At 44.4% G+C, this 22,962-nt stretch overlaps 2 protein-coding genes across 9 annotated transcripts in view; both read left to right on the forward strand.

Annotated features, from left to right (window-relative positions):
• Positions 1 to 451: 451 nt before the first annotated feature.
• On the forward strand, positions 452 to 18,687 carry SAG (S-antigen visual arrestin). Of its 3 annotated transcripts, XM_086844560.1 has the most exons (16): positions 507 to 641; positions 724 to 795; positions 3,435 to 3,593; positions 4,146 to 4,206; positions 4,294 to 4,338; positions 4,625 to 4,818; positions 5,523 to 5,582; positions 6,694 to 6,761; positions 6,933 to 7,068; positions 7,385 to 7,469; positions 8,667 to 8,739; positions 9,746 to 9,883; positions 10,168 to 10,245; positions 11,114 to 11,137; positions 11,556 to 11,620; positions 17,539 to 18,687. In XM_086844560.1, the coding sequence occupies exons 3-16, from the start codon at positions 3,504 to 3,506 to the stop codon at positions 17,580 to 17,582; spliced, it is 1,161 nt and encodes a 386-aa protein (XP_086700686.1). In that variant the 5' UTR covers positions 507 to 641; positions 724 to 795; positions 3,435 to 3,503; the 3' UTR covers positions 17,583 to 18,687. The 3 variants fall into 3 exon arrangements, with proteins under 3 accessions (XP_023789107.2, XP_086700685.1, XP_086700686.1); XM_023933339.2 differs by lacking the exon at positions 724 to 795 and having other exon boundaries at positions 452 to 641; XM_086844559.1 differs by lacking the exon at positions 724 to 795 and having other exon boundaries at positions 452 to 641; positions 11,556 to 11,624; positions 17,539 to 18,316.
• Positions 18,688 to 18,996: 309 nt separating this feature from the next.
• The window catches only part of DGKD (diacylglycerol kinase delta), a 59,459-nt gene continuing 55,493 nt past the window's right edge, over positions 18,997 to 22,962 (forward strand). For 3 of the 6 annotated variants that reach the window (XM_023933320.2, XM_086844479.1, XM_086844480.1), the window contains exon 1: positions 20,695 to 20,901. In XM_023933320.2, the coding sequence (XP_023789088.2) occupies positions 20,752 to 20,901 (150 nt within the window). In that variant the 5' untranslated portion in view covers positions 20,695 to 20,751. Of the gene's footprint in view, positions 19,342 to 20,694; positions 20,902 to 22,487; positions 22,552 to 22,962 lie in introns of those variants that run through there. The other 3 variants (XM_023933322.2, XM_086844483.1, XM_086844482.1) reach the window with 2 other exon arrangements.

Consider the following 22,962-nt stretch of genomic DNA (forward strand, 5'->3'; position numbering starts at 1 on the left):
GTGAGACTGACTGCTACCTTGTCAAGTTTCTAAGATGGGAATAGGAGTTGCATGTTTCTTTAAAAACACAAAAACCCTGTTGAAGAGGTTACTCTGGTTCCAGCTTCAGAGTAATGAAGCAAAGTCTTCAGCTTTTCAGTGTACAAATTTCATAACTAATAACCATCATTGGCCACCCTCCTTTTTCATAAGAAAATAAGCTTTTATCCAGCTCATGGAAGTGAGAACTGTAGCAAAAATGAAAAGTTGGCATTCTGAACATTTTCTAAAGGCAAGATATTTTTTTCTTCTGTCTGTTGCAGTGGCAGATGGTCCTTGAAAAGGCACCTGCCACAAGTCCAGGTGACCTTGGTTACTGCAGGAAAGCAGATCATGAAGTAGCAAGTCAGCGTGATGAAAGATAATTGGGAGATTAGCATAATAAAAACTGCAGGCTCTGCTGAGGAGGATCAGAATGGGTTTAGGATGTTTATAATTTAGACTGCTACACTTGTGTTTTTCTACAGGGTGGACACAGATCTTACCCAAAGGGATTTGTTAGGCTCATTGATGCTGTTATGAAGAAGGTTAATAATACTGGAGGATAATGGCCAGCTAGCTCAGTCCTTAAGCATTTTAGATGGAAGTTCCTTAGCACCAAGGTAAGAAATTCTAGTGACCAATTTTAGCTTTTCTTTTTTCCCCAAATTTTGATTACTTTTATTGCCTCCTTTTCTGCTTCAGCCTGCAGAGGGAAGAAGAGCAAATGAAGGTACTTGCAGTGCAGAGGTGGCTGTAGCAGTTTTGCTGCCAGAGGTGGAGTTGCCCTTCAGGTGGATTTGGGGGTGGGTTGGGCATCATTCTCTGGATTAAAGGTGCATGAGGAACACGTGTTACAGAGAAGCTGTTTCCAAGATCCCCTGAAGATGTTTGCAATGGTACACGTACCAACAGAAATGCTCATCCTCCCCTGGAGAACTAATAATCCTGCAGTGGCTGCAGCACAAACTTGTACAAAACCCGCTTCCTCCCTTGTGTTTTTGAGAAGTGTGACTGAGTAGAACATCTCTGGTGTTTCTTCCTTCCTACAATAAAGGCCTGACTTTCCTGCTGCAGCACAGGCACATGTGAATTTCTGTGGTTCCAGCCTGGCTGGTTTGTGTTTGCCAGAACTGATTAGACAGAGTAGTGATTAACTTCTCCAAATAATCCACTTCCAGTTAATAAAATGTTGCTGGAAACCTGAAAAAGCTGAGGAACATTGGTTATGTCATTCAATTTTTTGAGTAATTTGTGTAGCCCTGGCCACTGTATTCAGGCAGATGTCAGTGATTTTGGAAAGCAAGCTTGATCTGTGACTGCAAGGTTGCTTGAGCTGGAGGGAGCTGTTAGGCTGGCAAGTGGACAGGATATCATGTGATCCTTGTAATCAAATGAACAGATGCAGCCAGAGGAAAGCTACAGCTGTTCCTACAGCTCACAAGCCAAAAGTTAACATGTACTGTTGTGCAGAATACCAGGGCCAAATTCACTGGTGAGGGAAAAGCTACTCTTGAAAGATTAAGGACCAGAAATGCTGAAGTTAATTAAAATATCTGTGTTTCTTAAATCCCAGATGTTGTGCTTTTGTAAGTAAATTGAGGAGGGGATTGTACAAGCCAGCAGTGTATTGTTTTGCATCAGCATGTCAGTTGGATGCTGGTGAATAGTAATAGATAAATTGCTTAGTGATCATGAGAATAGTGCATTGTTCTCAGTGTTTGACAGTCCATCAAAATGGCATTTTAGTGTTTTATAAACTCCCTTTTTCATGAATGGCTCTTGTCTGTTCAATTTCTTACCAGGCTGGGTGTCCTGCAGCCCTGGGAAGGAGGAGATAGAGCTTTAGAGTAAACTGCTTTCAGTAGCTGTCCTGTGCTACATGTCTGTAGTCTTTGCAAAACATGTGAATAGGACATTCTAGACATCTTTGCTGCCTACCTGAGTGTCCTTAGGTAATGCCTTGTTGTTGCTGACTTAACCACTTCCCAGCTGAGTCTTAGCCCAGGTACAATATTTGCTCATGGAGAGGGATTAATTCTTGGAATCCTGGATAGATTCAACTAGAGATGAGCTTTCAAATCCCCTACAAATTGTCTTCCTTGTTTGTGAAGAGGGCAGTAATTCCCTCTGGTAGATGCAAAGAAGCATAGGACACAGCTTGGAAAATTAATATTTCTTCAATAATTCAGAAGTTCTCATCACTGTCTGTGGAAGCTTCTGTGCCATTTGGAACACAGCAAGGTATTTCATGTTATTTGCTGGTGTGTTTCTTTGAGTCTATAGCATGAGTATCATGTCTAGTCAGCAGTCTGGATTTGAAAAACCTATTTAATGAAAATAGAGATGCTTACATGTGTGTGGTCTGTTTCTAATGTCTGCCTTACATTTTTTTCAGTTTTCCAAGAAGCCAAGTGTTTCCTTTTTCTATGGTTTGTTGTCTGCAAATAGGCCCTAGAAACTGTTTTACTCAGAAAGCAAGCAAAGAAATAGAATGGGAGCAAACTGCAGGGGCAGTCATACTCCATCAGAGCTGGGGTTTGTCTAACACAGTGTTCTCATTCACACAGCTTTGATGATGAGAAGTGTGAGGAGGATGATGATATACTTTGATGGTGAGAAGTATGTGTGGTGTAATCCTCTCCTGATGCTGCACCTCTGCTTCAGAATCTTACAGGGTTAAGGTTGCTCCTGGATCCTTGTCCAAGAGCTGCCAAAAGCCTTTTTCCCTGTGAATGTATCTAATCCTGTGATTTCATTTCCTATTGGTGATTTCCAGAGCCACCTTGAATCTTTTGTTAACTGGAAAAATGCTTTACCTTACTTAAAATTTGCTGTCTGATCATTAACTGGGTGCCATTTTATGACATACAACAAAATGAAAAGCTAATCTCTGCTTTGTACCACTTAGGTTTTCTGAACTTCTCTCTGGGATATCTCTTGTGCCCTTGTGGTCTCCCCTTTATCATCTTCTTCTTTTCTTTTTTTTCACTGCTTCCCTTTTCCCCCCATTTTCTCTCTCTCCTCCTGCCCACCTCCCCACCATCTTTTCTGTCCCTCCTTATTTTTCTCCTCCTGAAGAATTTTTATTCCATATGCTTTCTACCCTTCAGGTGCAAGCTGTTCCCTGCCTCCAAATGTAATTGTTGCCTTTCTGGGCAGGTGGCTGGACTGTCCTATCCTTACAGTGCATTCTGATTTGAGCTCAGTGTTACTTTTCCCATGGGTTCTGGTTGAGGAAAATGCAACAGGACAGATGAGTTCTCATTTGGAGATTGGTCTGACTCCTTATCAACACAAACCACCTTTGTACCTTTTAGACAGAGCCACCATTTGGATGTCTGAGGGGTTCTGAAACAGCACAGGAGTACAGTGCTTTACCTACTACTTTTATCTCATCCACCTATTTTTCCCAGGCATCTGGGGCAGGACATTTTGGGACAGGAAGGCTTTGTTCTCCCACAGTCACATCCCTGTCTTTGACCATGAGCTGCCAAAAGACTGGGATTGGTGGGAAGAATGCTGATTCTCCTCCAAAACAAGTTATCTTCAGAAAAAGCACCCGTGACAAAGCTGTGAGTATGATAATAATGGGCTTATTTAGGTTTGAGTTTTACCTGTAGTGAGACTGGAGACTTATTAGAAAGCTCTTTCCCGTCCCCTCCTCTTTTTGAAGGAGTGTGAGCCATATTCCCACTAAATTTGAGATGATGTGAACAATTTTTAAGGCAAACTTTTCCTATGTTATAATACAAGAGGAAGGCAGCTCACCTCATGCTCATCCTGGGTTGTACTTCTTCTGGTAATTGCTTAAAACAAAGCTGATTCATTGTCTTGACAGCACCAAAAAATCTTTAAATCTACTCTTCTTTATCCCCTGCAAGTATTTGTGTTGTACTTTGAGAGCTGGTCTAGATCAGGTCTTCAGATCTGATGTCCTGAAGCATGTGAATAATCCTGTTGAGTCTGGTGGGGTTGCATGTTTGCTGGAAAAGCAACAAATATTCCATTTACAATGGAATTGTTCTGATCTCTGCAAGATTTATAGTTCTCTGATGTGTGTCTCCCCCTTCCCTCAACAACCACAAACGTTTTATAGTTCAACTGTGGTCATCCTCTCCCCACAGCTGACCATCTACCTGGGAAAGCGGGACTTCATTGACAACATGGGGAATGTGGAACCTGTAGGTAAGTCGACAAGGTTATGCACTGCTCTTCATGCTCTCAACCCTGCTTATCCTCTGTTAATCTTGATTTTTTTCCCCTTTCTTTCAGATGGTGTTGTATTGGTGGATCCTGCTATTGTCCAGGGGAAAAAAGGTTCGAGGTTTTATGCAATGTATATCTCAGAAATTGTTTGTCTTTCTGAGTGAGGTGCAAAGGTAGAACCTTTTTATTCTTTTAAGGGTACATATGTAACTCTTCCCCAGTGAATGGGCTTCTTATCAATGCAATGCCTGTTGTTACGCATGGCATGAGTACTCACTGGGTTATGCAAGTGTTGAAATGAATTTCCATGTCTCCCTGAGGCAGGAGATGTCCTCATCCCAGCCTGCCTTCACTGCTATCCTGCTGCATGTTTCACCTGTCCTGTGCTTCTTCTCAGTGTTTGTGTCCCTCACCTGCGTGTTCCGCTATGGCCAGGAAGACATTGATGTGATTGGCCTCGCCTTCCGCCGGGACCTGTTCTTCTCCAGGGTCCAAGTGTACCCGCCTGCTGACAAGCCAGAGTCTCTCACCCTCTTGCAGGAATCTCTGCTAAAGAAGCTGGGGAAAAATGCTTATCCCTTTTTCTTTACAGTAAGTATCTCAGAAGAGCCTCTGATTCTCCTCTGTACTTACCAGGCTGTTGAGGCCTTGAAGATGGGAATTAATAGTGAATTCATGTTCTGCAACTTCCAATTTTGGGTGATGGGTGGTGTTACCAATGTTTTGGGGTTTTTTTTAATTCTTGCAGTCCTCAGAGGTAAAGTACAAGAAGATCCTAACTATGCAGTGATCACAGCACTGTTAGAAGTGTTTTCTTAAAAGAGGGAAGGGAATTTGCAATGGCTTTATGCTAGCAACAGCCCTATATATCCTTGCCTTCCCATTCCTGAGGGAGTGGAATACTTTTTACTATTGCCTCAGTTCCAAATCCATTTCCTTTAAAAACTCCCATCAAATAAGGAGATGAAAAGGTCTTTACCAGATGTTGTCAGCAAATGACAGCTGACTACCAAATTCTAACAGGAAATCCTTCCAGTGGTGTCAGTCACGTCTGTCTTAGTGTTCCTGAAGAAGATTCACATTGTGCATGGACTTTTTTTCTTTCTTGACTATTAAAGTGTTTTTGGAAGAGAGGGATTTGTTCATACAAGGCTAGTATTCTAGCCAGAGTTCCAAAGGGTTACTGCATTACAGTGAGTGGACCCTTGGCTTCAGGACTGCTTTTGTGAGCAGTATTTTACTTAAAACATCTGTGTACTATTGCTTTGGGGCATTTCTTCTTCTTCCTCCCACAGTTTCCAGATTACCTTCCTTGCTCAGTTTGTCTGCAGCCTGCACCTCGTGATGTTGATAAGGTGAGGCCAGTGGGACACTTGTGCTTATCATGGTTAAGGAAAGTCAGATGGAAAAAAATCACGTGAATTTGTTCAGCTTGCGAGTAGGAGAATCTGATACTGATTTTACTGTGCTGTGCCACAAATGTCAAGAACTAAGAGCTACAAGTATGTGTCACAGAATTGGAGTTGAAATACTCAAAGTAAGAAAGGGAATCCAAACAAATAGCAGCAAGACTACAAAATCTGCAGTGCTGTAGCTTCTTTAAGACTATCACATGATTTGTGGGTTGGCTGCACATAAAATGATTGTGGCTATGAGGCTACATGAAAGAAAAGGAGTCTGAATGCCTAAAATGTCACAGTTTGCTATAAATAACATGTCTTAAGACCTGCCCTGAATTAAATGCAGAGAAGAGCTGGCTTGTATGTATGTGTAAACAGAAAAAAAACCTCTGTAGTAAAAGTCACTAAATAATTAAATGTTCTGCAAGGTTTCTGATACTGTTAAAAATATTCCTCTTATACTTGACTGGCTGCTTGTCTGGACAGCAGAACTAGGCAATCAACCAGGCAAAATGGGCTTTAGGTTGTAGAATCTAGTGCAAAAAGGATAATCTGTGTTTTATGCCAGGGAATGATATTCTAACAAAAATGTCTCTGTAGAGAATTACTTGGGACCTGCACATAGCCCCATGATTATAAGTTAAAAACCCATTAAAGCAAATGTTAGCTTGGCATGATCACTTCCACTCTATACATACTGGTTTTGGCATTACAAAGCCAACTCAGAAATTCAGTTCAGAAACCCAGGGTGGGCCAGAGAGCATGGCACACTGGTCAGTCATATGTTGTGACCTTTCCAGCACTGGTCTCAGAGAAAGCCTTTCAGGAGCAGGGATGTCATCTTTCAGAGTCTAGGATTCAGCCTCATTTATCAGAAGCACTGTAGAACAGGTGGATGTGCCAACACCAGTTGTCAGGGATGTCTGTGATAGCGGTGGGAGGCCAGAGTAAATTGCACCTGGTGCCTGCCAAGTTTCTGGTGTGCAGAAAGATACTGAAACATCTGCAGATGTTCCTGTCTTCTGATCCTGATTTCACAGCTCTCTCTCCTCTCTCTCTCTGACAGACTTGTGGGGTGGATTTTGAGGTGAAAGCTTTCTCAACAGAAAATGTGGAAGAGAGAATTCATAGGAGGTAATAGGATATGTCTCTCTCCGCCTTGCCTTAAAGAGGATGGGTGGTCCAGTGATGCACCCTGATTGTTCAGCTTTGCACCCACTTCTCGGGTGTGAGCACATGGAAATGCAGAACTCCTGCCTCTGGCAAACACCAGGTGTCACCATGCTGTCCTCTGCTGCTTCCCAGGAACTCTGCACGTCTGCTGATCCGTAAGGTGCAGTATGCTCCAGAGGAGCCAGGACCCCAGCCTTGTGCAGAGACCACCTGGCAGTTCTTCATGTCCAACAAGCCCCTGCACCTGAAAGCTTGCCTCAGTAAAGAGGTGAGGGGGCATTTGCCCTGGGGCTGGGGGCATTGTGGTATCTGCAGGCCAATGGGCATTTTGCTGCTTTCTCAGAGACTGACTTGTCCCAGCACTCAAGGGCTCTAATGTAATTTCTATCACTGGCCACTGCCAGGGGTGGCTGAAACCCTGTTACCAAACACATTAGAAGTCATTGAAGGAAGGGTCATGAATTGCTGGGAGGGACCATCTTCCCCTGTCCGGCTTCTGTGGGGTGTAATCTGGGGGAACTAGAGGGGTTTAGGGCTTGGAGGAAGTGTCTTGGCTGGATTTCTGAGCATCCCATTCCTTCTAGGTATACTACCATGGTGAGCCCATTCCAGTCACTATCACCATCAACAACAGCACAGAGAAAACAGTGAAGAAGATCAAAGTCCAGGGTATATTTTTACTGTTGCTTGGGATTCTTTGAGTGCAATAGGGCTGAAAGAGAGACAGAATCTAGTGCTTACAACAGCTTAAGAAGGCAGTTTGGGATATCGTAAATTTTTCCCTTTCTGTGTGTTGCTGTTTCTTTGCTGTTCATCAAGTGAAGTGTTGTAGCTTTTTTCCTGATTCTTGTGGTTACTTGTATGTCTTTATTTCAGTCACCAGATTGTCCCCCCTAGGAAAAGAAAAAGGGTCTGGCTCCTGCAGTGGGAAATGCAGGTGTGGGAAAAGTGGAGGAAAGTCCATCCTTTTTAGGAGGTCAGTGGGAGGGGCTCCCTGCCAGTGTGATGTTCCTGTTAACTGTGAATGTGCCTAGATCACATGCAGCTTTGCCTGGTGTTCCAGAAATCTCTGGCAGGGTAAGAAACAGCCACTCTGCCAGCAAGTGTCATTCCTCCTCCTGAGGCATTCCAGCTGAGGGCAGGAGCTGAGCTTCATTGCTGTGCCAGTGTTTTATATGACACTACATGTTTTCATCCCACAAGCTGCAGAGCTGGGGAAGACATTCCACAAGACAAAGGATATGGGAAAGAGAAAAGAAGGCAGAGAGGGAAAAAAATGTCTGAGGTTCCTACAGAACTATAACAGAGAAAGCTATTTCAGTGCTAGTCTGGGATGATGCACTGTGATTCCCAAATATTTTTAGGCTCTTTTTTTATGCCTATGTTAGGCTTAAAAAGACTTTGTTGGTCCCAGAATTCCCCTGGGATTTTTGTGTAGGATTGGAGAATATAAGTCATCTGTCACCACAGGCTTTGTGCTGATGCCGTCTCCTGAATGTATATGTATGGGCTGTAGGCACACAAGAGATACCAAGACCAGAGAAAAGCAGACCCAAAGAGAGAAGGAAGAGGGACATCTTTATAATGGAAAGAGAGGATCACAAGAGAAACTGGGTTATTGACTTTCTGTTATCTCCAAATCAAGGCCAGGTGCCTTTCAGGGAAGACAGACTTTGGCCATTGGTGCGCTGTTGGTCTCTGTTCAGGTCAGGTTATCTGACCTGGTGGTCCCTTCAGGTTGTAAATGGATGGGATTTTCTGCTGTCTTCACCGTGTTTCCCATTCCTGGGACTTGTGGTGGGGGCAACTCTTTTGTTTGTGGTACGTGCACACACCTGAGTGTCTGCTTTCTTCTTTCTCCCTCAGTGGAGCAGGTGACCAATGTGGTGCTGTACTCCAGTGACTTCTATACCAAAGTGGTGGCTTCTGAGGAAGCACGGTGAGTGAATGCTCCTGTTCCTTCACACCCTTTTAATTACCCTCATCATCAGTAATGAGAGGTTCTCATAATTACAGTCTGGCAGTCTCCTCTTAGCTCGTGTGTGCCACACCACTCATTCTCTCTAGAGAATGGTCCCCTTATCACAGAGCATCAGAGATCCTCATGTATTTTCAGGGAGTGGAGATGTTGCAGAAGAGGTTTGAAGAGTAATTACATGCTAGACAAGCTTAGTGGTGGTGGCGGGAGGTTCCCCGTTGCTGGAAATCTAAATAGAGATGCAACATGTTTCTGAAAGGTGCTGCTATTTGAGTGGAAGTCATGGAGACTCTTACTTGAGCAAGAGCATTTCTTTTGGTTTCTTCTGGCCTGAGAAAGCCCACAGAAAGTTTGAGCCTGTAGATGTTATGGGGAAACACTTGCTTTTTTTCACTGTACTGGCAGTGCTGAACCTCACACGGTGAGGAAGTTTGGGCATACCCAGGTACTTTATATATGTCTGGTGTTATGCTCTATAGCTTAGGGACATGTTTTCCATTCAGTATTGGTATTCTCAACTAGGATTCATTTTGTCCACATTCAGAGCTTTGCAATACAGAGGATGTGGCCTCAAGTTGCACCTGGGGAGGTGTAGGTTGGATATTAGGAAAAATAGATGTGGAACTTGGGGACATGGTTCACTGGTGGCCTTGGCAGTGTTGGGTTAATGGTTGGACTTGATAATCTTAAAGGGCTTTTCCAACCTAAACTATTTTATTATTCTGTGCTTTTGACCTACTTTTCTGCCTTAATGTGAAATAAAGCATTTTCTGTAAATATATGTGTTTCTCTGCTGATTATAAAGGGAATTTTTCTGACTAGATTGGGGGTGGACATCTGTATTGTTGAAGGCTGAATTTGCACAGATAAATTCCTCTCCTTTTGGGCAGCTTTGTAATCTGTTTTGAAATTCTCCTAGTTGGGTGTGTAACAAACCACAGAGTATCACTTCCCTTCTTATTTTCAGGGAAAAGGTGCAGCCAAACAGCAGCCTGACCAAGACCCTGACACTTTTACCCTTGCTTGCAAATAACCGGGAGACACGAGAAATAGCTCTGGATGGAAAATTGAAGGATGAGGACACCAACTTGGCTTCTAGTACTATGTGAGTGGAGTTTTAAGTTGTTCCAGGTAGTGGGAGAGTTATAGAGAAGAGGGGAGGATGGAGGAGACACTTCCCTCAGTGTAAAGTTGTGCCTGGATGGATACATATAGCACTATTACTAATGCCATCATGTTCATCCAGGGTGATCACACATCTGGAGAGGTATTGGCTACACCTGAGGCTTGCCTGCCCTCCCATTTTTAGGATGCTCCCCTAGTTCTTGCTCCAGGTGTGTTGTTGCTATACAGCTGTGCCAGCTCACACTACTCTGTTTTCTCTGGCAGCATTAAGGATGGAATAGACAAGACAGTGATGGGGATTCTGGTTTCCTACAAGATCAAAGTGAAGCTCACTGTTCCAGGGTAAGTGTAGCATACTTTTTGCTACATCTGCCTAGAGTTACAGGAGGGGAATGTGTTTCTGTCGTTGATGGGTGAGGAGAGACCAGAACAGTCCACCCCAAGAGAAAAGGCACATGTTATAGAATATGAGGCTTCCTATAAAGCATAAATTGCCTGAAAAACAGTCTTGGCCTATCCATAGAACTTGTGCTGAGACAAATGGTTTGTATTACTTTCCTTTAGATACCATATAACTTTATGGTTGAAGTAGGAACCTCTGCTTTGCATTGCTATTTTTGTTTCAAAGCCATCACCTATTTTGTGAGAAGTGAGGTGAAACTGTGTGAACCATTATGTTGGCATTGCTGTTCTCTCAGAGCAGAAAGTGAAAATGTCTGCCCGAGAGTCGTAAATATTGTAGCTCAGGTTCTGTACTCAGCCAGCTTTCTGGGTAAAGCTGATGTTATGTTAACATGAGCTACATCCAGGATACAGTGCAAAAAAGGATAGTGACTCTCAGTTGATGCTAGTCACTGTTTATATTGGTATTTCATTCATCTATCCTTCGTTCTAGTATAAAAATGCACCAAAGATTTGCCTAAAGCATGATAAAATGACTGCTTCCTTCTGTGGTCATCCACTTCCTTTTGGCCCTTGGAAAAGGGGCCACGCCCAACACTTGGTCAGGAGTTCAAAAACTCAGTCTCTTTCTCCATGGGAATGACATGAAAAAGTAACACTATCTTTTTAAAAAACAAGTACAATGGCAAGTAGAGAACAGTACATAAGGAAAGTGATTTCAGTAGTCCACCAATTAAAGCATTTGCTGGAGCACCAGAATAGAAAGGCATTAAATATTCTTTGTTTTTCTCTTTGTTTTCTTTTGTAGCATGCTGGGAGACCTCACTTCCAGGTAAATGTAATCTTCATTTTCAGACCATGCAGTCCTAGTTGTTAGTTCATCTTTTTATTTTCTTTCTTATTGCCATTCCCACCTCCCTAAAAAAAGTAACTGTCCCTTAAGTTGTTAGAAGCAAATAATTTGTGGTTCTGCTGTGAAAATGAAGCTATTACAAAAACATCTTTTATTTTTATATACATGCAAGTACATTCAGCACAAAATAAACCCAGTCTATGAAAGTGGATATGCCTGGGATATTTATGGAGAAATTGGAGCTTAACTTTTTTTGAGAGGAAAATTATGATTAGAAAAATATGAAGGAATGGGTGAAGATGGAGCTGAGGGCTCAGGCTGGCCTAAGGAGGAAGGAGGCTGAACCAGGCATGTGTGTGGAGCTGTGGATCTGATGCATTCTTTCTTCTCCCTAAAGTGAAGTGGGTACAGAGCTGCCATTTCGTCTAATGCACCCCAAACCCGAGGAAAAGAACCCAGCAGGTCAGTTATACCTGTTTTTTCCCTTTGTTCATTAACAGGCTCTGGTGAGATCTCACCATTGTAAGGCTTAGAGTGATTTGTGGTACAGGAAGCATTCAGAGCCTGCAAGGCTCCAATATGGAGCTGCGCTGTGTTTTTGCATGTCTATATATATGTGTGTGTGTGTTTGTATGTATCAGCCTCTAGGCACTAAATAACAGAGAGCAGGGATGCAAAGATGGGAGAAAATGGAAAAGAGTCATATTCCCTTTTATCTTTCATGTATGGAATCACAGCTCAGAGAACAGGGGTTTGAGGAAGCTCTACACAGTTAAATCTCATGACTGCAGTGCAAAATATCCTACATGAAACTGTCAGCAATTCCCAGACAGATTACAGGATAAGTAACAAAGAAAAAATCTGACACAGAAAATACCTAACACACCTGAGTATTGTACAAAGCCAAATACTTTTAAGCAAAGTGAAGAGGTGATAAAACTACTGATGATCCTTGAGTCTGTGTTATCTTGATGTGGTATTTGCCATGGTGTTTGTGGCCTTCTTGTCCAGTGCTTATCCAAGATGAACATCTCTTCAATGTTAGGGCTCTATGTAGAAATGGAGGAACTCTTTAACAGTTAAGGAGCAAGCCTTATCCAGGCATCTTGAGCCTTGGCATCAGATGCCAAAACCACAGGCTGTCAGGAGCATCCTCCCACTTCCTCAGGCCCTGGCTGGCTCTGTTTGCCAGAAGTGAGCGCCAGAGTTTGCAAGGTGCTCACGCTAAATCAGAAGCTCCTGTACAGCATCTGAAGCCTCTCTTGACCACCAGACACACCAGTCTTTTCCTGCTGGGGCTGTTACAGATGACCCATCTTGTCCTACCCTCTATACTGGGACAAAGTTTATTTGGCTTCAAACAAAAGCCATGGCTGCTTTTGTGCTCCTTTTTCTTTCTTCCTTTTTCTCTTTGTGCCCAAACTGATCTAAACCTGCCGTTTCTAAGAACATGAAACTGGAAAGTGAGAGTGGAACTTTTGAAAAGAGTTATCCTGAGATAACTTGTTTGATCTATACTGGAAGCATTAGAAGGGGGTGACTTGAGTCCTTACTGTGTGAAACTGTTGGAGGATTCAAGTGTGAGCAATGAGAAGAGAGCTAGTGATCCACTCCACCTTCAGATGCTCTTTTTGGGAATCAGGCTTTGCTAGTCATGGATGTGCTGGAGTTGGCAAAGGTAGGTTTTATCTCTCCTGTAACAGTTGCACTACAGGAAAGTAATTTTCCCTGGGAAAGCCCCTGCTGTGAGCAGTGCCAGCACATTCTCTTGGCACAGAAGTGGTGTAGGCTGGGACAGCACTGGTGATCTCAGGAGTATGGCTGGTGAGGGCCATCTAGTGCTTCTGGGTTGCTCAGGAGCTTTCATGGATACCAAAGAAAGATTGAAGACTTTGAACAGGGCTCATCCAAAGGTTTAGCCAACTGTAACAAATATTTTTTTACATTACTTTTTTGGTGTTAAAAATGCCAACACCCCCTCTTTATTACTTTGTACTTCTGGCAGAAGCATGTGCAATATGAGGAAAAATGGAAATAAGGTAATTCTTCCTTCTAAGATAATTTCAAAGGAGGGATGATGTACTCCTTTATACAGAACACTCAAAAGGATGTGGGCAGAAGACTTTACAAGGAAAATGGAGATCTGCAATATTTCTTAGATCGCTTTCCCCAGCACATCCTCTTACCAGAGGCGCAGCCCACATGTTGTTTGCTACATCAAAGTCTTCTAGGAGCTTGCTGTCAGAAGTGTCAGCTATGCTCCATGCATTTTGTACAGATGGAAATACCAGGTTTCTTATAAAGTGAAGAAAATGCAGGTAATTTCTGGAGCTATCCCATGGGAAAGCCCTGCAAATGTTTAACTCAGGAAATAAATACTTTCTCTTAAAAAAAAATACTCTAACACAACAGAAAATTCCTCTGAAGCCTGAATAGCTGACTTGAAAACTGTGCTGGAATGTGGTGACTGAGCTTATTACAGGGAATAAAACAGTCTCCCATATGAAGCTGGTAAACTGAAATGCTTTTCAGCTTTATTGGTTGGTAGTTTTCCATGCACTGTGCTTCATCCCTTTTCCCAGTTGTGAGTTCAGGCTTTTAAATTTTTTCTTCTACCATTTTAGCTCATTAACTCTGAGAAGCATAATGTGTTTCATTAATGAAATACCATCTAATTTGGAATCAAGCAAATCCAGGCTTAATTGCAGAGATGGAGCTTCAATAAACAGTGTTTAAACTTTCGAAGGTCCCAAAAGATAGAATTTTTCTTTGTTGGCTTTTTAAGCAGCTCTGCAGTGAGTACTGGCAGAGGTGCATGCACAGGGAGTTTTCAGATCACCCCTTATCTTCTTTTTCCACTTCCTTTTCTTTTTACTGACAAATCAGTAGTGATTAGTTTGCCTACTGCACCTTTCTGCTCACTTGACTGTCTTAAGGCATAACTGGAAGAACAGAAAAAAGTCAGAGCAACCATCTTATGGAGTTAAAGCTGGAGCAGGATTAAAAAATGCCACACATTGTGATTTATTTTGGAGTGGGGGAATATCCTTTTCTTTAGCCAAGGTGATTTATGGCAGAAGTAAAATGTGTAGCATCAATGCATTTAATCATGCAGGGCTGACTTGAGTACAGAGAACCTCAGCAACTTAAGCTTCCCAAGAACATGATATAATTTTTTCAGGACCAAGCTGGGGCAAGTGCGAGCAAGTGCTGTGTGCTCTGTTTCACAGCAGATGGCTTTACCCTCTCGTGTTGTCTGTGAGCAAGCTCTGAAGCATTCATCACTCAGTAAACAGCAGGTCTGACACATTGCATGGCTATTGCAGATTGCTTGATCTTTCTTCCATGTGCCTGCAGGAGACAGAAAAGAAGCAGTTTGCTACCTCTCCTTGCCTGTGTTTATTGTTTCCTTCTCTTGGTCTTCTGCTAGGCCAGGATTTGCATGTTTCATGTGTGCTGGTTTTGTGACTGTTTTTGGAACCATGTGGTTTACATGTGGTTATTTTTAGGCAAAGCAGCTCATGTCACATTGGCAGTCTGTCTGTTCCGCCTGTTGACAAAAAATGTGTAGAGATTGGTTTCCTTTAAAGATACATTCAAACTGGGCTGTGTCTATTCATGCTTCTTCTTTCCTGGTCAGCAGTTAGCCCAGAAGTTCCTGCTGGGTTTTCCTCAAGGCTGTGGTCTCAGCATGAGTTCTTTGGTCTGGGGTTTTCCTGCCAATCTTCTGATGTTTTGCATTTTGTGGGCCTATGTCTTGGACTGGCCTTTGTTTTGACTGTTGTTCAACAAATGATCATTTATCTGCTCCCTGATTAAACTTGCACAAAAAGGCTGTTTTCAAGAAACTGAGGAATGCTTTGTCCTTATAACAGCAAAGCAATACTTTGCCCGTTTTGGTATTGTGACATTCAGAAATTAGGAAATTTTAAAGCATTGAATATCTTGGAAAATAGCAAAACTTATTATCTTTTTCTTTTCTTCCCCATCAACTTAAGAGAGGCTAAAAGCAAGTTTATACTGAAAATTACCACATGCTGTGACTTCAGTTATATGGAGTAATTTCTGTGGCTGCATAATAAAAGTGTCCAGAAAACCCTGCTCTGAGAGGACAATGGTATTCTGGACCCTCATCAATCCTCCTCCCACCCCAACCCTCAAAACAATTGTTGGAATGCTAATTAAAAGAAGCAAAAGTCTACCCATTTTCTGAGAATTTTTCAATATTATAATATTAAATACACCACAGGACAGCTAGAAAACTCTGGAGTGGACCTAACTCCTGATAGGGTGCAATTGTAGCATGATTGTGTTGCAGCCTGAAGGTGAAGTGGTGCATCCTTGAATGTAATCTTCCATCTAAAGTATATTATAAGCACTACTCTGCTGTCACACTATTTGTATTGACTTAGTAATCATTTATCTTACTATTAAGTATATGTCCAATTGAAACAATACCTATTTTCCCCCTCACTCCATTTTGTAAAATCAGTTTCAAATCACTGGTGGGGATCTCATTCAACTTCACCCACATCACTAGTGTCACTGTGGTGATCACATAGTAATGAAAGTACCTCCAAGACGGGAAAGAGCACAAACTAAAAAATAAAAATTGGAGAAAAAATTGAATGAGAATGATGCTTTATATGTTGGAAATTTTAGAAGTTCTAAATGTTTCATTTTAAATCTATTTCAATCAAGCACACATGCCTTGAGACTTTCCAGGCTTCATCTTGGCTTCTGTCCGGGTCTGGAGAGATGCCATCAGGAGTGTCTTTGCATGAGCCATCCTTTGAGGCATTTTGGCTGGAGTGATCCCCTTTGGCACACTGTTAATGCTGACTTTTCCAGCAGTGCTTGTTGCCCTCGATTGCAGTGGGATGAGAAATCTCCAGGTGTAGTGAGTTATCCAGTCACTGAAGTGCCCCAGATCCCCGCTGACTTCTACAGAACAAGGGTGCTTTGCTCCCTGACCCAAAGCTATGAGAAGTAAGCCAGTGAAGTGACTATGCCTTGCTAAAATAACTGTGAGAACAATAAAATCCCTGCAAATAGTCTTCTGCTTATTTTAGGCTGTGCTGAAACAGCTTTCAAGGAATCCTGCTAGTAAGCAGGATTTGTTAAAATGTGGTTAGCAAAGATCCCACTAAAGAAACATACTTGCCAAAGGTCTCTAAACCATTTTTAGGGCAAGATGAAATCAGGAGTGCTGCCCCAAAGGCCTTAACCCATCTGATAAGAGATCCCTGAGGTGTTTCTGTACTTTGACCTCTAATTTTAATACCTTCATGTTTATTGAATAAGAGCATCGTCTTTTCATTAGCTCACTTCTTCAGTCACAGTGACAGAGCAGTTAAAGCTGATATGTCATGCAAGCACTGTCAGCTTGGAGTCCAAGTGTGTGCATAGATGTCTCCTACAGCTGTGACCATGAGCATGTGTAGATGGGAAAATCTGTCTTTGTTCCCCAGCCCTTCAGATAGCTTGGGCAGCATTGCTGGAATGCTTTTCCATTTGGAAGATCAAGTTTTGCCTCATCAGGTGTATGTATGCACATTTTGAGACTTTCTGAAATTCTACTTGTACTGCTGCAAATCCTGCTTCTTGACACTGCTCCGACTTGTCAGTCTATATATTTTTGCACTGAACATTTTGAAAATGTTTTTGCATATGCTGTTCTGACTACCTGGTGTGTCTTTTTTCCTCCTTTGCTGCATGCTCATGACTGCAGGGAAGGATGGGTAAGTTTCTTTTAGTATTTCACTTTCTAGCTACACTTGTGCATTGACTCTTAAAAACTCCTCAAAACTGTCCAAAAATCCTCAGCTTAAAATCCAAAGTGAGCAAATTATGGTGGCCTAACAAATGACTGCTCTGGATTAAACAGCAGTAACTGACCATGTGAAGATAGATTAAGAGATCATGTTTTGCCTAATAGCACAAACACACCCAGGGAGGGGTGTGTTTGTGCCCTATAGCTGGAAGTGTAAGGAACTTAATAGGTTTGACCATGCACCTCTATTTTAGTATAGAAGGAATAAGGGTGAAATGTTCCACATTTTGTTCCTGGACAAAGCCCCTTGCACGCTCTAGGCTGTTCAGCTAGCTGATAAATATGTATCTGGAATGGACATGATTCGGTACAGATGAAAACATCCTCAGTTTGTGCCTCGACTTGCTCAATCAATTGCTTTTCATTTTAGCTAGAATAGCATCAGTGACGATGGTGCCTGTGGGAATGTGATCCAAATCTCTTTGGAGACAAAGGAAGCACTACCAGTCTGTGGGCTTCCCTTCTTCTTCCTATGTGTTGTCTCTAGTCTACTGGTATAAAAATAGAGTAACATCATTTTGAAAGACCTGCATTTCTTCCATTGCAGTGAAGCAGAGCTGGTATTTGAGGAGTTTGGTCGTCAGCAGCTAAAAAATACACCTGATGAAGAGGACAAGAATTCACCCTCAACTGATGAGTGATTAAAAGAACAGACTGACAGGAGCTGTGTTGTCTGGCTTCAATTACAAATGTAGGACCTAATTTTCTAGTAGTCTGCATGTTCTCAGTTCATGCATGGTCTTCCAGGGATCAGCCCTGAGGTCAGTGGACATGACAACATGAATCTCTATTGCTTATTACAAGATTCATCTCTGGAGGAATGTGGCAAACACAACACCTGGTACTTGGTACCACAGCTACCAGAGGAGGACAGAACGTCTGCCATGTCATGACTTCTGCTTTCAGGGCTGCCTAATAAAAAGGTTGGTTGCTTTCAGCACTGGTGAGAGCTTTAAGAGAGTTTATGCAGCCTGCCTGAACTTACTCAGTGTCAGAGTCTGTGACTTTGAAGTGCCAGTGAACCAAATCCTACCCTGGAAGGCTGGCTTGCAGCCGTAGGTGATTCATCAAAATTTCTCAGCAGACTGTACAAAACTGATTTTATTTCCTTTTGGTTGCTTTTGCATTGATGCTTTACCAAATTCAGGCAGTGAATTTTTTCAGTGCTTGCACTGTCCCCATGTGGCTTTTACATTCATTTTCTGTACCAGTAAATATCTTGCAGGTCGTCTCCTACAACATAGACAATGCTGATACAGTGTTAGCTTTCTAGCAATGTGCTTAATAACCATGTTATTAAAGATGAGATAAATGTGCACTGTCCATGAATTGCTTAAAGCTCCCTATATACAATGCCAAACAGAAATACAAGTCCAGACAGAGCCTGTATTTAATCTAGTTTCCTGCAGGCAACTGCTTCAAAAGAAGGTACTGGAAAATTAAGGAGGAAATTATGGCACAGCCTTCCCTGAGGAGCCTTTCCCAATATCTATCTGCCAGCAGTTGGTTTATGCTCTAAGAAATGAGATTGCATTCTGCAAACTTTTCATCTTGTTGATCTGGATATTCTCATTATACATGTAAATGTTGGATATTTTCCTGAATCTCACTGTTTTTGCTGAAGTGACTTGCATCAGCTAATTATGTTTTGCATGTAAAACAACTGGTGTTTTATTTTTCTCATTTTTTCTTTAAATCTGCTTTTCAGTGTCCCTGGTTTAAATTCTCCTGGAAAGTCTGAATACAGGGTCCACATTTATTAATATAGACTTAAGTTTGCCACCCTACACTCTGGAAAATAGAATTAAGAACTTCACACTTATATCTGTTTGCTTCTTTAAGCTGGTCTCGATTAAGATGCTGGAAGCAGTTAATTAAGACCACAGCTAACTTCAGGGTTCCATCAGTGCTCTCCCCTAATACACCTGTTCCTCAGTGTTGTCTGTTAGTCACAGGTGTCTCACTTTAGCTTGGAATTGCAAGAAGCACAATGTTTGCTCTGCACTGGGTGCTCTGCTGCTAAAGGAACCCGGCCAGTTCCAAGTGTTTGTGATCAGGATAATTTCTGTGTGATTTCAGCTTTGGGGGAGGGTCAGGCATTTGCACCTGGATGTCTGGGAAGGCTTTTCCCTGGTATTTCTATTACTAATCTGTTGGTGGCTCCAGAACACACAGAACATACAGTAAGGCTGAACAAATTGCTGTTGTGAATATGCTGGTCTTGGAGAGCAGGAGTTTAGAATATCCTTTAAAGATCTAAGAGGAGGGGAAACAGGGTTGCCCCGTCTTAATTCAAAGTGCATCTTTCTCGACAAAGGTGTTTCCTTCAGTGTTTCCGGCTACTACACCTGTAAGTATGGGACCACTAAACTCAGAGATCTGATGAATTTTTTTTTTTTTCCTTTTTTAAAAGTTTCTTATAAATCAATTTTGTGAGGGGCCTCTGTCACTGCCTGACTTTCCTCTCAAATTCAGCTGTGGTGATGACTTCTGTAAGCTAAGTGTGAAAAAATCACAGTGCACTCTTGTGCAGTGGGGAGGAAATTGGTTGTTAAATGGTTATTAAATCTATTCTTTTGTCTGGTTTTGGGAAAGCACTTTGAGACACTACTTGTTCAGCTTATGCCAGTCATTTGCTCTGTCCTGCAGGACTAGCTGGATTTTTCTCTGGCGCTTCAGCCAGCAGATGCTGACTTTTGTCAGCAGAAAATAGGTCTGTAGCTAGAACTGTTTGCCTTTTATCTTCCCTTTCTTCTGGTTCTGGTGTTACGTTGATCTACCGAGTCAGACCTGTGGTCTGCTCCTCCTGTTTACCGCTCGGGGAGAGCAGATCCGATTTCCTGACTCCGTGGCTTTGATGTGGTGGGACTCTGTTTGTAGAGAGCTCGCCAGCTCGCGGAGAGGGATGCGCTCTAGGAGCGATGGCATCTCTGGACCTGCTGTGTTTGAAGACAGCTTGGAACAAATACGTGACAGGACGGGTTTCGTGACAGCCTCTTTTCCCTCATACATCTCCGTGAGATCCCAGCGGGAACACTACACTGCCCGTAGCTGATGGGTGTTGGAGAGGCGGGGGGGAGCTACCTGGCCACTGCGAACGGAGTGGGGCCGGGCCGGGGGTGCTGCGGGCTCGGCACTGGGAGCGGCCCGGCCCTCGGCCTCAGCGCCCCTGAGGCGCCCTTCGGGGCGGGGGCTGCGCGGCAGGTGGAGCCTGGGCGGCAGGGTGTGCCCTCAGCATTTCGATAAATCCTGGGAACACGGGGAGAGCTTTGGGAGGGGCTGTCCCGGGAGGTGGTGGAGTACTCGTCCGTGGAGGTGTTCAGGGAACGACGGGACGTGGCACTCAGTGCTCTGGTCTGATTGACAAGGTGGTGTTCGGTTATAGGTTGGACTCGATGATGTCAGAGGTCTTTTTCAACCCGAATGATTCTGTGATACTGTACTGCAGTAGCCACGAAGAATGGGAAGGAATGGGGACAGCGGTCCGGACTGTCGGGCTCGCCTCGGCGGGGAGGGCTGCGCTGAACACCTTTGTCCAGGCTCCAAGGAGCCACGGCCGGGCCGTTGCGACCGGGGCGGTTCGCAGGGACCGCGGAGGGGCAGGGTGGCCGTGACCGTCCCGTTACAGCGGCCGGGCCCTTCCCCGCCCCGGCCGCTCCCGCCCCTCCGCTCCCGCCGCCATGTGACGCGGCCGCCGCTGGGGGGCGCCGCGCGCACGGGGCCGATAGGGGGCGCCGGGCGCGCCGCCGCTCCGTGCAGCATGGCGGCGGCGGGGGCCGAGCAGACACAGCCGGAGCCGGCCGCCGGCGCCGCGCCCGAGGAGTCGTCGGACAGCGAGCCGGAGCAGGAGCCCGGCTCCCTGCAGAAGCTCATCCGCAAAGTCTCGACGTCCGGGCAGATCCGCCAGAAGGTGCGTGCGGCGGGAGGGGGCCGCGGGCGAGGCCTCGGGCTCCTGGCGGCGCTGCGGCCGGCGCTGCCTCCGCGTTACGCTCGGTGCCGCCGCCTCTCCCTCCTGCCCGGCACGGTCCGTGCCGCCGCCAGCCCGGGCCGCTGCTTTGGGAGTTGCCAGAGACCTATGAAGCTTTACCCGAGGGCCTGCTACTGAGCCCGTCCCTCAGGGAGCTGCCGGCATTCCCCACACATCCCTCTCCTCTCCCCTCACAACGACCCCTCAGGGGTCTGCCTGTGACCACCTCACATCCGCCAAAGCACCCCTCAGGGACTCGGCCATTTCCCCCTTTTCCCCTCTTGGGGAAGTCTTTAATTGCAACAAATAGTGTTTGTGTTAGAGAGGTTTATTTATCTCGTCGTTTTCGGTGACAGCCCAACCATCCCTCCGGGTCTTGCTGGGGACCCCCAAACCACAACGCAGAGACTCCCTGACAACACTCCCAGTAGCTTTTCAGGCACTTGTGAACCCCAAAATGCCCCTCAGGGATCCCCATAATGAACAGTTTCTCAGGTACCCGTTAACAGCTGCCCCCTAAATGCCCTTCAGCGTCTGCCAGCGTCCCACAAACTGCCCTCAGCGTCTCCTGGAGTTGCCCCCGGTGCCTCTGTGAACCTTTCTAGTTCCCCTCCCCAGTAGCCCTGCTTAGGCCGCCTTCTTCCCAGTGCCCAGGTTCAGACCTCCCAGAGAGCTTTACCCAGCTCAGTTGTCAGTGTAGCCAGGCTTAAAAGAGCCTCGTCTTACTTTTTTCCTTCCTTACCCTCTTTCTCTGTAGTATTTTCTTGGAGTCATGGAGGTCAGATTTGGGCTTCTACTCCCTAATGCTGCTCCATTTACCTGGTATTTGAATCCTCAAGGGCATCCTCACCCCATGAAGCTGCATCTCCCCTTTTCTTCTCGTGTCATGTTGGCATGGGCTCCTTCCTCACCTCCCCTTGCCTTTCCCTGAGAACCTCTGCACATCTCAGCCATAGCTCCCTGTCACAGTGTTCCATTATTGCTTTCCAACACTTCCCTCCTCTGTGGTCCTGTTGTACTTGGCACAAGTCACTGTCTCATCTTCAGAGCTCTGCTCTGGAAGGTGCAGCCCTCGTTATTCCCTGCAGTCATTGTGTGTGCCTCCCTCACCATCTTCCCATCCTTTTTGTGCATCCTAATTTTCCCCATCTCACACTGTGCTGTTTTACCCCTCTGTAGCCATATAGCAATATTTAGATTTCTGTCTGGTCAAGCAGTGATCTTATAGCTGGTTAGTCTTTGTTTCCAGCTTTGTCTGTCCTGCTCTGCCTTCCTGGTAAGGTAACAGTCCTTTCCACCCTGATTCCCTTGTCCCAGTCATATTTTATCCTGCTGTGACTTGTTCTGGAGCAATACCAATTTTAGGGGCAGTAACAACATTCTGCAACTACAACCACAACTGTAGTTTTTCGGTATTGTTATTGTGAAAGAAGATGTGAGGGTTTCCTTCAACCTTAGACTGGGAACCAAGCATAGGGAGTTTTCTTTTTCTGTACTATTTTTATTATAGCAGCATGATTTTTCTTTGTAGCCACTAAGCTCCTGTGTAACTCTTGGACTGTTATGTCATGTATTTCTGCTTAGAAATACCAGGTTAGTTACTCTGTCATCACCTGCCTTGTGCTCACCTTGTCTCTGCAGCATGGACAAGCACAGTGCAGCTGTGGGGATGCAAAAGCTCGCTCAGCACTGGTGCTGCAGCTCAGTATTGCTTCTCTTGTACTCATAGCAAAGGAGAGTAAATGTCTCTGCATGGTGGGGTGTCTGAAGCATTGTTCAAAGGTCTCTTTTTTGTGCTGGCTGTTTTGCCCTGCTTTTAAACGTAAGGTCTGCCATCATTCTGCTGTGCATCATTGTTTGGCTGCATTGGTACCAGTTATAAAGCCCCTGTGACAAAGTGCAGTCGTGTGTGAGGACCGTGATGGGGCTGCTTCCTCCATCTGTGAGTTGCTACTGGCACTGCCACTGGCTTCTTGGGCTGAGGTATTGTGGGGCTGGGCTGTG

Source organism: Cyanistes caeruleus, chromosome 10, assembly GCF_971803275.1.
Source record: "Cyanistes caeruleus chromosome 10, bCyaCae1.hap1.1, whole genome shotgun sequence".
Taxonomy (NCBI): domain Eukaryota; kingdom Metazoa; phylum Chordata; class Aves; order Passeriformes; family Paridae; genus Cyanistes; species Cyanistes caeruleus.

Bases quoted from the DNA above. Each gene is read 5' to 3' on its own strand.
- SAG (XM_086844559.1), top strand. From the start codon at position 3,504: ATGAGCTGCCAAAAGACTGGGATTGGTGGGAAGAATGCTGATTCTCCT. The intron at 4,207-4,293 runs GTAAGTCGACAA...CCTTTCTTTCAG, and splicing joins GGGGAATGTGGAACCTGTAG to ATGGTGTTGTATTGGTGGAT. The intron at 9,884-10,167 runs GTGAGTGGAGTT...TTTCTCTGGCAG, and splicing joins AACTTGGCTTCTAGTACTAT to CATTAAGGATGGAATAGACA.